Source organism: Arvicola amphibius, chromosome 5, assembly GCF_903992535.2.
Source record: "Arvicola amphibius chromosome 5, mArvAmp1.2, whole genome shotgun sequence".
In the NCBI taxonomy this organism is placed as follows: domain Eukaryota; kingdom Metazoa; phylum Chordata; class Mammalia; order Rodentia; family Cricetidae; genus Arvicola; species Arvicola amphibius.
In genome coordinates, this window is record NC_052051.1 from 120,035,595 (window position 1) to 120,047,897 (window position 12,303).

The 12,303-nt window shown below is 42.3% G+C and overlaps 1 protein-coding gene across 1 annotated transcript in view; it reads right to left on the reverse strand.

The window, feature by feature from the left end:
• The window catches only part of Dpysl3 (dihydropyrimidinase like 3), a 111,521-nt gene extending 100,094 nt beyond the window's left edge, over positions 1-11,427 (reverse strand). The window contains exon 1 of the mRNA XM_038329894.2: positions 10,908-11,427. Coding sequence (XP_038185822.1) covers positions 10,908-11,285 — 378 coding nt within the window. The 5' untranslated portion in view covers positions 11,286-11,427. The remainder of the gene's footprint in view (positions 1-10,907) is intronic.
• Between the last annotated feature and the right edge of the window lie 876 nt (positions 11,428-12,303).

Genomic DNA, 12,303 nt, shown 5'->3' on the forward strand with positions numbered 1-12,303 from the left:
GAAAAGCAATTATAAAATCTAGTAACATTCATGACAAAAACTGAGAAAATTACAAAGAAGGAAGAGCACCATCAACTTGATAAAGACTTGTACACAAAAATCTACAGCTGACATTATACTCAATAGGAAGAAATATAAAACATTTCCACTAATACCAAGGACAAGGCAGAATATACTCTCTTGTCAATGCTATTAAATAGTATAGTAGAAACCCTAGCCAGAGCAATTAGACAAGGAAAAGGAAATAAAAGTTTGCAGATAGGGAGGAAAGAAATTGAGGTGGTACCACAGTAAAGAAAAGAAACCAACCATTGGTGCTTTTAACCCACTGGTAAGGAACGTATGTCTTAATCAATCTTTATAGGATTTTCATAAAAGGGAAATTTTATAGCCGTATAGACTCAGTACAGTGCATATGCAACTAGATATTATCTGTCCATACCTACTCCACGTGTGGTTTTTAGCATTTAGGGGACATTGCTTTCAGTGCCTTGCTGCTTAGGTCTAATCACCACATCTTACACACACATACATCATTCTGAGTCAGAGACAGGAATAGGCCATGGGGAAGAAATGGGGAAGATGGAAAATTTAGCTAGGCATGAACCTAGCTGAGCTTGTAGGAGTTAATTACATTGCATCCAAGTAATAATGATTACAATGTTTTCCTTAAAGGTTAATTAATCCTAAATAGTGGACTATACTGTATATAAGCAGAATGAGTACATAGTTATAAATGAACTCAAAACACACTATTGATTTGGCTACAGGTTGGGTAAGAGTCTGGTTTGTAAGGGCAAGTTACAGGCAGCACTATTCAGAAAGTTCATTCCCATAGAAATAATCCACCATTTTCCATTAATAACATGATCATCTATGTAGAAAATGAAAAAAATTGCTGCTCAAAAATTCTTCCTGGGACTAATGAGGATAGAAAGAACATAAAAGTCAAGATTTATGAACAAAAGTCAATTGCTTTCTTATATAACAGCATAGAACATCTGGACTTGAATAAAACACTGTTATTACAATAGCATTGTCCAAATAAAATGCTGTAAGTTTAATAAAATGTTTATAAGATGTATATGAGGAAAGTTGATGAAATATATGAAGTAAAAGCTGAATAAATGAACAAATTGTTCGTCTTTGTATATATACACATTGTTGTCAAATTATCAATATATTACAACTACAACATGCCTAAATTTCAGGAAATCATTTCAAGACTAATTCCAAAATTACTAAAAAGTTTAGATGGAAATGAAAAGACCCAGATAATCAATGCATGTTTAGTATAAGAATAAAGGTAAAGAAACCAACCCTAACTAGCTTTAAAGCATAGTACGAAGCTAGAGCTATCAAGACAGTGTGGTATTGACAAAAGAGCAAATATATTGATAAATGAATCTCAATCAATAGCCTAAAAATAGATTGACACATAGTCAATTGACTGTTCCAAAGAGGCAAAGACAACACAATGAAGCAAAATAAGTGTCTTTTCAATAAATGGTGCTAAAACAACTGAACACCCATGTGAAAAAACATATACAATATTTACTTCATTCATACAAATTTATTTCAAACAGAACAGACAGAAATGAGAAATGGAAAACTCCAAAACTCTAATTGAAAATACAGACAACCTTAGGAATGAGGCAGTGCTTCAGAAACAATACCAAGTTTGCAGTCCATGAAAGAGCTAACTTGGTAGGCTGAGATCTGTTGGCATTAAGAGCAATAATATCGAAGCAAGAAGAAAAACCAAAGGGAGAAGATAATTGCAAAAGACATATAATTGCAAAAGTCTGATAGATTGTTATTCAAAACAGGAAAAATTCTTAAATCCCTACAATATGAGCACAAACAAATTAAAACTTGGTCCAAAGACCTTAACAGACTTCCACAAATGATCCACAGGGACAAGGCTGCGGATCAAAGCATGCTTCAGGTCATTCTGGTGCCATTGGAGAGCTGCAAATTAACATGACAAGATGCCATTACACTTACTAGATATAGAAGGCTGACAACTGCCAAAGCTGTTGCACTTTCTGAGTAGCAAGAGTCTGACTGGGTAGCATGCAAATTAACACCAGCCCCAGCACACACTTGCCAAATGATTAATCAATTATTTCCCCTGGTATTTCCCCAAATTAAAATGTTTGTTCTAAAAGAATTATTAACATATGTAAAGTATTTTTATTTATAATTTCCAAAATTTGGAACTACCCCTATTCCTTTCAGGGGCAAAATAAATAATCTATGAAAGAGCCAAACAACACATTATTTTCACTACTAAAAAGAAATGAGTTAGCAACCAGGAAAAGACACAGAGGAAATAACATTTGTATAATTCAGTGAAAAAAAATTCTATATGGAAAGGATAGATACCATATTATCCTAATTACAGTCTTCTTCCTACATCCACTAGTCCCCTGCCAACAGATAGAGACAGCAGACTTAAGGGACTTGAATATCCATGGATGTCAGTGTCCAGGTGGTCCTAGACCAATTTCCCCAGGATGACTTGTATCTGATACACTAGTAAGGTTAAGACGGAACAGGAACAGTGCAATCATTAGTGATTAGAAGGCATCATGGGAAAGGTAGAGATAGATAGGTACAACACAAAGGATTTTGGGCACAGGGAAACTATTCTGTAAGATGCTAGAATGACAGAGAAACGTTTGTACATTTGTTGAATCTATAGAATCTACAACACCAAGAGTACATCCCACTGTGAACTATAGAGTTTTAGGTGCTAATGATGTATCAGGATAACCTCGCCAATTTTGGGCTATGTGACACTTTCCTGTGGGGTAGTGTCATGAAAGACTGGGGTGTGTCCATAAGGGCAGAAAGGTATTGAGTTTCTGTGTTTCTACCTGAAGAGGCTGTAATCATTTGTTAGGGTTTTGTTGTTGTTGCCATTTGTTTTGATTTTCTTTGTTTTCGAGTAGCTTTGCCATTTCACCATACTGTAATAATACACTCCAAACTATGTGGCATTAAAACAACAGAACTTAAGTTAAGAACTTATACTTAAGTTAAATTTCTTATACTTAAGTGGCGCATCAAGGCAGATTCCCTGTCTGGCAAAGGCATGCTTTTTGACTTTAGAATGAACCTTCTGACCGTGTTACATTGTAGAAAGGCCAAAGCAGTTTTGGGGATCTTTCTCACAAAGACACTGAATCCCATACATTCACAAGAGCTCTTCTCTGAGAACATAATATCTTAAATGCCCGGTTCCCTAACAACCGTCACATTATGGTTGTGGATTTTAACGTACAAACTGAATGGGGGTAACCACATTCAAATTCTGGTATACACAAAAAGGAACTTGAGCATAGAAATACTGCATCTTTCCACTGAATGTGAATGTGTATGTGTGTGTGTGTGATTCAAAGATGAGCCAAAAAAAAAAAAAAAAAAAACCACTACTGTATTCAAGGAGTTTCTCTTGGAAGATAATGAAGAAATGTAGGCTTGCATTTTAAAAAATGTTTTCTAATTGTTTACCTGAGTTGTCTTTTTCCCTTACATCCTTTCTTTTTTGAGATAGTTCTCAGTGCGATGCTTAAGTGAGTCCCACAGTCCTCAAGGAACCCCCCCCACCCCGCCTAGGCCTCCTGAATTACAGGAAATGCAGACATGCACCAGTACATAGTATAATGCATCCGTTTGTTTTTCCATGTGTACCTGTATAGTTGGAACTCAAAAAATTGTGAATAAATTAGTAACAGACAAACGGGAATCTTAAAGATAGACCTCTTTTTTATGTTTTTTTTTTTTTTAAATTTTATTTGTTGGTTTTCTGAAACAAGAGTTTCTCTGTGCAGCCTATGCTGCCCTGGAACTCTCTTTGTAGAGCAGGCTGAACTTGAACTCATAGAGATTTGCCTGCCTCTGCCTCCTGAGTGCTGGGATTACAGGTTTATGCCACAACCACCTGACTAAACTGGACCTCTTTAGTTCAATCCCACACACTGAGAATGATGAACACCGCAAACCAAAATCTATTTTCCCTTGACCTTTTCACACATGTTTCTGCTCCACCGTTTTGAAATTTTCTCCTAGAAACTACTCAGGAAGAAGCATCCATCACTAAAGAACTGGGCAACACTGAGCTCGTCACCGACAATGCTGGAACATAGCTCTTCTGTCTGTGTCTTCGATTTAGAGGACACAAGCTTCCAAACACTAACCAGTGATTGGGCAAAACCCACTAGGGTAAAGAGAAAAAGGAATGAGAGTTATATTTGTATCTTTTGTGGTATTTCTTCTCTTCCTCTCCTTTTACCCTGGTGTGTATGTGTGTGTGTGTGGTGTGTGTTTGTGTGTGGTGTTGTGTGCTGTGTGGTGTTGGTCGTGTGGTGTGGGTGTGGTTGTGTGTGTGTGGTGGGGTGTGTGTGGTGGGAGTCGTGTGTGTGTGTTTGTGTGTGTGGTGTGGTGTGGTGTGGTGTGGTTGTGTGTGTTTGTACTGTGTGTGTTAGTGTGTTTTGGTGTGTGTAGCTGTGTTGTGTGTTGGTGTGTTGTGTGTTGGTGTGTTTGTTCTTGTGTGTGATGGTGTGTGTTGTGTGTCCGTGTGGGTGTGGGTGGTGTGGTGTAGCTGTGTGGCTGGTGTGTGGTGTGGTGTGGTGTGTGTGTGTTGTGTGTGTGTGGTGTGTGTTATGTGTGGTGTGTGTGTCGTGTGTGTGTGTGTGTGTGGTGTGGTGTGTGTGTGTGTGGTGTGTGTGTTGTATGTGTGTGTTGTGTGTTTGGTGTGTGTGTGTGTGTGTGTGTGTTGTGTGTGTTCTGTGTGTGTGTTGTGTGTGTTGTGTGTGTGGTGTATATGTGTGTGTGTGTTGTGTGTGTTGTGTGTGTGTGTGTGGTGTGTGTGTGTGGTGTGTGTGTGTGTGTGTGTGTGGTGTTGCAAAGGTGGAGGCTGGCAGTTGATTTCTGATTTGGATAGATGGCTAGTGAGGGTTCCCTTAGAGTGCATCTGTTTCTCTGTCCTTGTGCTGCAATTACAGACACATGCCACCGTACCTGGAGGTCATTTGAGTACTGCATTCCAAACTCAGGTCCTCATACGTGCACAGCAGACACTTTACCTACTGGGCCATCTATCCTGCCTGTGACACTCTTATTTTGTAGTTGCCATTGTTGCTTGCATTTTAGAGTTCACATACTCTATGAACAAAGTATTTATTATATAATGCATATATACATGGATTTGTATATATATATATATATATATATATATATACAAGTATAAAGAATATCAAACATGCTAAAAATACTTAGATAATACCTTCCAAATCAGAAAAGTTTATGCACCACTACCATAACCACCACCAGGAACACCATCCCATTTTAGGAAGGGAACTAAAGCTCAGAGAAAAGGGAGATGTGTTGGCAAAACTCCAGCTAGTAAATTGGTTAGGGCTGAAAGTTGAGACTGTGAATAACTTTTCTGGTTTGGTTTGCTCCCCACACCTCTGTTTTATTATTCTCCTGATGTAGTTGAATTGTTTTTCAAAATGCCACGAGGTCACGTGAAGAATAGAGATATATTTCAATATTATTTTCCCAGAAGTTTAATTTAGAAAGTTCTAGCCTCCCCCCGCAGAAGTGGAGGTTCAGCTTGTACTCCTCCCAGTCAGTTTGCTACTTCCAGGAAACTTTCTCTGCATCTCATGGGGGACACCTCTACAGAGTGCTGCCCAGCAGAAATAAATCATGACCAGTATCAGCTCCAGGAGTTGCTGACAGAAACCCTAACAGACATCACTGCAGCCATATTATACATTATAAGAACAGTTAGCACAAGCCAGTTTCCAGAGACCATTAGCTGGAGGGAACCCTGCCAATTGCGGCATTACTTAGAAGACATGTTTTGTATGTTCTTCAAAACGCACTGCCAAACTTCCCAGGAGTGCTGAGAGCTTTCAAACAGTTCAGTTTCTGGTGTAGAAACACTGGACTCAAGGCTATCTTGTGAGCTGGGAAAGCAAGATCTCTGTTCCCTAGGAAACATATGTCCTTTCTTGTATTAGAGTACCCTTCTCTAATTCATGTGTACTCCTGAGCTTGGGCACTGACAGCCAGGGACCTTTGTAAATCTGGATTTCTATTTCCAGTGGCCATCCTTTTTGCAGGGCAAGGAAGGGAACACCAACCAAATTTGAACACTTAAAAGTCAGGATGAAAAAAAGTAAGGGTCCACATTTCTTATTTTGTTCAAATTCTCTCTTCTACCCCCAGAGCCTTGGCTGACTTCATAGGGGAAACATCTTGTACTGAACCTCACATGGGAAACAGGGAACTAGCAATGAGCCAAGGCCTTTGGAATTGAGTCAGGAACAAACCCATGTAATCAAAGTGTCATGGCTTTATTTTCCTGTATGACAAAGCCTTTGAGGTATCATTTGTTCTTGCAGACTCTGTGTCATAATTCTTCTCCTCTTGGTAATTTTCTTGTTGCTTTGAAAATTACACTTGGGCAGAAAAGTATCTTAAGAATACACAATTTTTACTTAAAAGTGCTTTCCTATGCACTTACTGTCATATTATAAATGTGAGCCAGCCTTGAAAGACTTTGGCTGTATGAGTTTCTATCATGAGAAAAGTTTGAGCACATTGTTCAGATAACCATTTACATATAGGTCTAGAATCATGAAACTAGCTCTGTGGTGGCTGACACCAAAAATGGGGCATTCCCTGTATAATGCAGAAAGCTTTTTACATTTTTCTTCGCCAAACATGTTTGTTAATTAGCCTATTCAGACTTTACTGAAAACACTCATTCCCTTAAGAGGGGTGTGGTGATCAGTATGTCAGAGACAAGATGTATCTTGATTTTTTTTTTTTTTTTACCAGCACTCTTGATAATCTCACAGTAGATTTAGATCAACTTGGACAAACAAGGATCTTGCATCAGCTGTTCTCATGGGTTGAGCGACTCCTCCCAAAGCTTCTCTAAGTACCGAGCAAGCGGCAGGATAGCAGTTCTCTACTGGTGTTGGTGAAAGACCTGCCTTTGCTTGGTATTATCGTGACATTCCTGGAGCTGGCACAACGCTCAAGCTACTGAAATGAGAATGATAATGCCACTCGCCATCTACAACAAGCGCTGATCACAAAAGTCTGATTTTAGATTCTGCTGCTCTCTACTCACCGTCTAATAAATGGGATCTGGAATTATTTGCTGTCTGTTTTCACTTCCTCATACCTGCAATAGTTTCATGCTATCAAGTCTGTGGATGGCATAAAACTGGTAGCGCTGAGTCGGAGACTACAACTTCAAAAGCACTGATCAGCTAACGGAGGGAGCTAAGACAGTGCTGAATCTACAAGGAAGAAAAGTCTATAGGTTGCTTTTTTTAAAAAAAATAATTTACCCGAACCATAATGTGGTGTAGGAGGTTCTTCTGTTTGTGTGTTGCTTTCATTGGTTGAATAAAGAGACTGCCTTGGCCTTTTGATAGGGCAGCCCTTAGGTGGGTGGAGTAGACAAAAAAGAGTGCTGGGAAGAAGGGAAGTGTGGCACAGGCAGTGTTTAATTAATACAATTTCCATGTGGTTATTTCAGGGGTTAAGCTAGCCAGGCAGCAGGATGCAGCCCGCTGCTCCTCCTACTACAATAATGGAATGGGCCATCCCAGTGTGACAGAAGCTTGAGAGAAAGAATTTCTGGAAGCCGGAGTAGCAAGGAGCTTAATATGAAGACAATAAGACACAGGTACTTAATCACCAGCTGTAATCTCGACAATGCAAGCATATGCTGCATGTAAATCCAGAAAACGAAGCAGCCTAATGCACTTGGCCATGGCTTCATCCCATCTGGAGCTCCAGGTTCAGCGCATAAGCCAAGGCACTGTCTTTTCAGAAGAAAACTTATACAGCACACCACAGCCTGGGAAAGAAATCACAACAGTGGAATGCGCTTACAGGAAGAAGGTAAGGAAGCTATGGATAACAAGACCAATACAGCAAACTTCTCATGACCAAGCATTCAGTAGGCAGAGGCAGGAAGGTCATCACAAGTTTAAGGACCTTGACTACAAAGTGCATCCCTAGCTACCCTGGGCTACAGAGTAAACCACAAAGAAAGGCAGAGGCAGAGGCAGAAACACACAGATAGACAGACCTTTGTGTGTGTGCACTTGTGTGTGTGTGCACAGAGTGATTGCCCACAAGCATATAAAGAGAAATGAAGTTGAATATATGCTAAGCTCTTATTATAAATGAAGTAGTCACTGCTTTCATTTTGTAGACAGGAATCCAAGAGCAGAAGACTTAGTTACAGGCTTAAGTTAGATTATTAGTGAGGGGATGAAGCAGGCTCCCCTACCTTCAACCCCCGTAGTCCCTCCCTAGTTCATGGACAGATAGAGCTATTTATAAATTATTTCTAGTCTTACAGGATTATGGTCAGCATGTAGTTCCCTAGTTCCTCTAAAGCCGCATATGTGCTTTAGCCAATTAAAGCTGAGCTTCCATAACACTTATTACTTCTGCAAGAAAGATTCTATGTCTGTGTGCAAGTAGCCATAGACTCCTTCCACTGCTGATGTGTGGAGGTGATCTCTAAAGGTCAAGTATGAACAGAACTTCCCTTGTGATACTTGTAGACAACTGGCAGGTACAGAAAAAGAAAAATGGCTGTTATTGTTTTGTTGAGCCATTGAGGTTCAAGTCTTCTTACTATGCTGTTACACTTCCTTTTTTCAGACAGACATGAGAGCCAAAAAACACATATTTAAAATCTTTGAAAATGTCTCTAAATAAGAAAATGCTTATTTTTCTAAGATGAGAACCAAGAGCAACTTGCAGAAACTATATAGGCAGGCAAATTGGGTAACTTTCTAATCTGAGAAATTGCTTCATGAGGTCATGGGCTCCCCCGTGACGACAACAGTATTTAGGCCAGTGTAGATGCCATCTTGCATCAGCCTGATGAAACAGATGTTTTAAATAAGGAGTTTTAGTATCAAATACATCTCAAACACCTCCAGTATGCTAGGGGCCCCGGGCTCAGAGATAAACCCAAACACACAGTCTCTAGCCTCAAGGGAATAACCCTCAAGTACAGAGCTAGATAACTTCTGTGTGTTTTTTTAAACAGTGTGATTAAAGGAAATTAGAGATAATAACATGGCCTGCATGAAGCAGACAGCAAGCCTGAACTCAAAAACCCATGTAGCTCTTGAAACCCTGCTGCTCTCTGAGTCGTATTATTATATTTCAATTAGGAGCCAAAAGTACAGAGCTCGTGAGAGGGAGCAAAACCGAGAGAATTGCTGGGTTTCACAGAAGAACGTTGGTTTCAAGGAAGAACATTTTCCCTCTCTCTAGCTGCCCTGCTTCAGTCTTGCACACCAAGCATATTATCCGGCTGACATCAGGGCTGTTCCAGCAAGGGGGACGATACTGACTCGGCAATTGCTTCTGACCTTTTCCATACCCTCCTGCCTCCCTTCATGCCAGGAAAGGACCATGTGAAGAGTGATGGAGTTAGACGTGTAGAGAAGCAATTACCTTTGTGAAATCTGCCAAAATCATTCTAAGATACCAGACGCCTTCCCTAAAAGGGCTGGTGGGCGGCCTACAGGAGTCTCACACTGGAAGAGGATGTGAAAACCATAAAGGAGATGAGTAATTCCAAGGGATGCCTTACAAAGGGCCTCTCCACTTAGCGCTAGCTTCGGGTCCTGCTTTCCCTGGATGGTAGCAGTACTTACTTAAAAGTTTGTTTTTTTTTGTTTTTTTTTTTTTTTAAAAAAAAAGAAAAAAGAAAAAACTACCAAAAATTGAAGCAGTGGGAGATAAGCTGGCCTTTCACCACCTCATTGCATTTTAATGGAAAAACAGCTCAGAGCAGGATGAGTCTTAACGGTAATCACTGGGAAGCAGACATTTCCATTGCAGGATATTATTCATGATGGCATTAGTGAGGAATAATACATGGGAGGGGGAGGGTTGCGCAGCCATTACCTAGACTGGGCGGAGGGCTTCTGATTCCTACTGTTCCCCAACTCAGACCCTAATGGTTTGAACTTCAATTCCTCCACACCTCCGCCGGCCCTGAATCTTCTGAATCCTGCCTCTGACTTTCTATGAAATAAACACACAAGTCGTCCCAGTAACCTCAGACAGTTCAGCATGGCCTGAGATTTTCTCTAGAACAGACAGAGAAGAAATTAGCTTTGACACATGTAAGAGCGGCAGGGGGCCGACAGCTCGTGCTGGTTTACTATGTGCTCTTAAAACCCCCATCTATTTTCAAATATGTGATATTTTTACAGAGACAGCTGCATCCCATGAGACCCAGGCGTGTGCCAAGCTATGTACACAAATACACTCTTCATAAACACAGATGTGAAACGTCATGCTACCGCAGAAATGAGGCACGAAGATTAGGGTGTTTAGTGGCCCCACACCCAAAAGTTTCAAAAGTCGGAGAGAAGTCTCTTCATTCTCTGTTTTAATCCACACTCTGTAGAGATGACCCCATTTTCTTAGCATCAGTCTGACCTCTGCCCCCTTGACCTGAGTTAAGTTTTAATCTAGAGCCAAGGGGCACCAAAACAATTGTGCTGTTAGTTCATCAGAGGGAGAGAGAGAGAGTCTAGGAATCCCCAAGTCTAACCAGACTGGCAGGGTTGACACACCCACCTAGAACTAACCGGTCAGGGGTGCATCCCTGGGTCACGACCCAGGCCTGAGACCCTTACCGTGCACACAGGAAGATGAGACAATTGCAGACACGTGAGAAACCTGGGCCCCCGGAGGATGGCTTTTTTTCTGAGCCTAGTCGCCCATCTCCTTGTAAAGTGTGAGCAAGAAAGTTGTGCCTGGGCCATGGCGGCCAAGGCTGGGGAAGGGGGCGAGGACCAGAGGAGGGAAGAGCCCCGATTACTTACCTTGTCCTTGGGACCGAGGTTTTGTAGGACCTCCTTGCCAGTGGCACTCCGGATCTCTACCCCAGCGGACTTGGGCGACTCGGGCGCGGGTTCCCTGCTCTCCTCCCGACCCTGACCCCTGCGCGCGTCCCCCTCCACCCCTGGCCGGATCCCCGCGCCGCGGCCGCTGCCCTGGCTGCTCCGGGGAGTCTTGGCGCCGCGCTGTCCCACGCTCAAGGCATCGAAATCCAATGTCTTGCTCTCGAAGGCGCCCTCCACGTTGCAGAACATGCCTCCGTACTTCTGCCGTGGGACCTGATCTGTGGTGCCCGGCCGAGCCAAATACACAGGCAGATCATCTTCGTGGGAGCTGTCCCAGCCCCTTCGACCCGAAGCCATGGTTTTTAAGCGACAGCGGCTCCCGGGCTTTCTTCTTCAGAGGCTGTAGAGAGCAGCGGCCGGCAGCGTGCACAGAGCCACAGTGGTGGGGCGGGAGGAGGCGCCTGAGCCTTCGCGCCAGAGGCGGCAGTGCTGCTCTGGTTCCTGCCTGTCCCCAACCAGCCAAGCTAGCTAGCCGAAGCCCCGGCTCCGATAGCCCCCGGGACCGCCCGCCCGCTCCAGTCGCACCTCCTCGGCCACCCCATCCCCCACTCCGCCGCCCTAATGCGGTGTCAGCTCCAGTCCCAGGTCCACATCCAAACTTGTCGCGCGCACACGCACGGACACGGACACGGACACACGCTCCCTGGTCACGCCGTCTCTTGGGACTTGATTCACACTCAGATACAAGTCAGATGTCATAGAAATCATCCAAGGCTGAAAAACTCGGCTACGTGGGCACACCAACTCTGTGCCTACTTGAACTTCTATCTTAAACACACACACACACACACACACACACACACACACACACACACACCACATCTTTTTGATCCGTTTGTGGACACAAGAAAAATTGCCCAAGATGTTTGTATTTGGAAACTAATTACACAAACTTACCAGAGACTCCTTTCTTGTCCTATCTGCAGTCCAGACGGCCTCGTCCAATCTCAAAATTATACCAGGTCCCAGAACTGCCTCACAAACCTTCACCTTCACACAAGTTCCTGAACTGGATTACAGGTAAATCTTTTACACAGGTGCATGCACAAATATGCATACATATACAAGCCCGTGCCAGCGAGAGAGGAAAATCCTCTAACTCCACTAGCAATCACAAAATGTCTGTAATTATCTCACCTAAACCCACTTTGAACTCACGTATGCCATCCCAGACTTTGCTTTTTACCCAACTTTAATTTGCCTCAGACACAATTACATTGAATCACAGACAAGCATACATTTCCAGATTTTATTTTGAAAAAATGTTTGTAATTAATACCTTGTCCATCAAACAAACTCCAGGCTCCTACCTCCC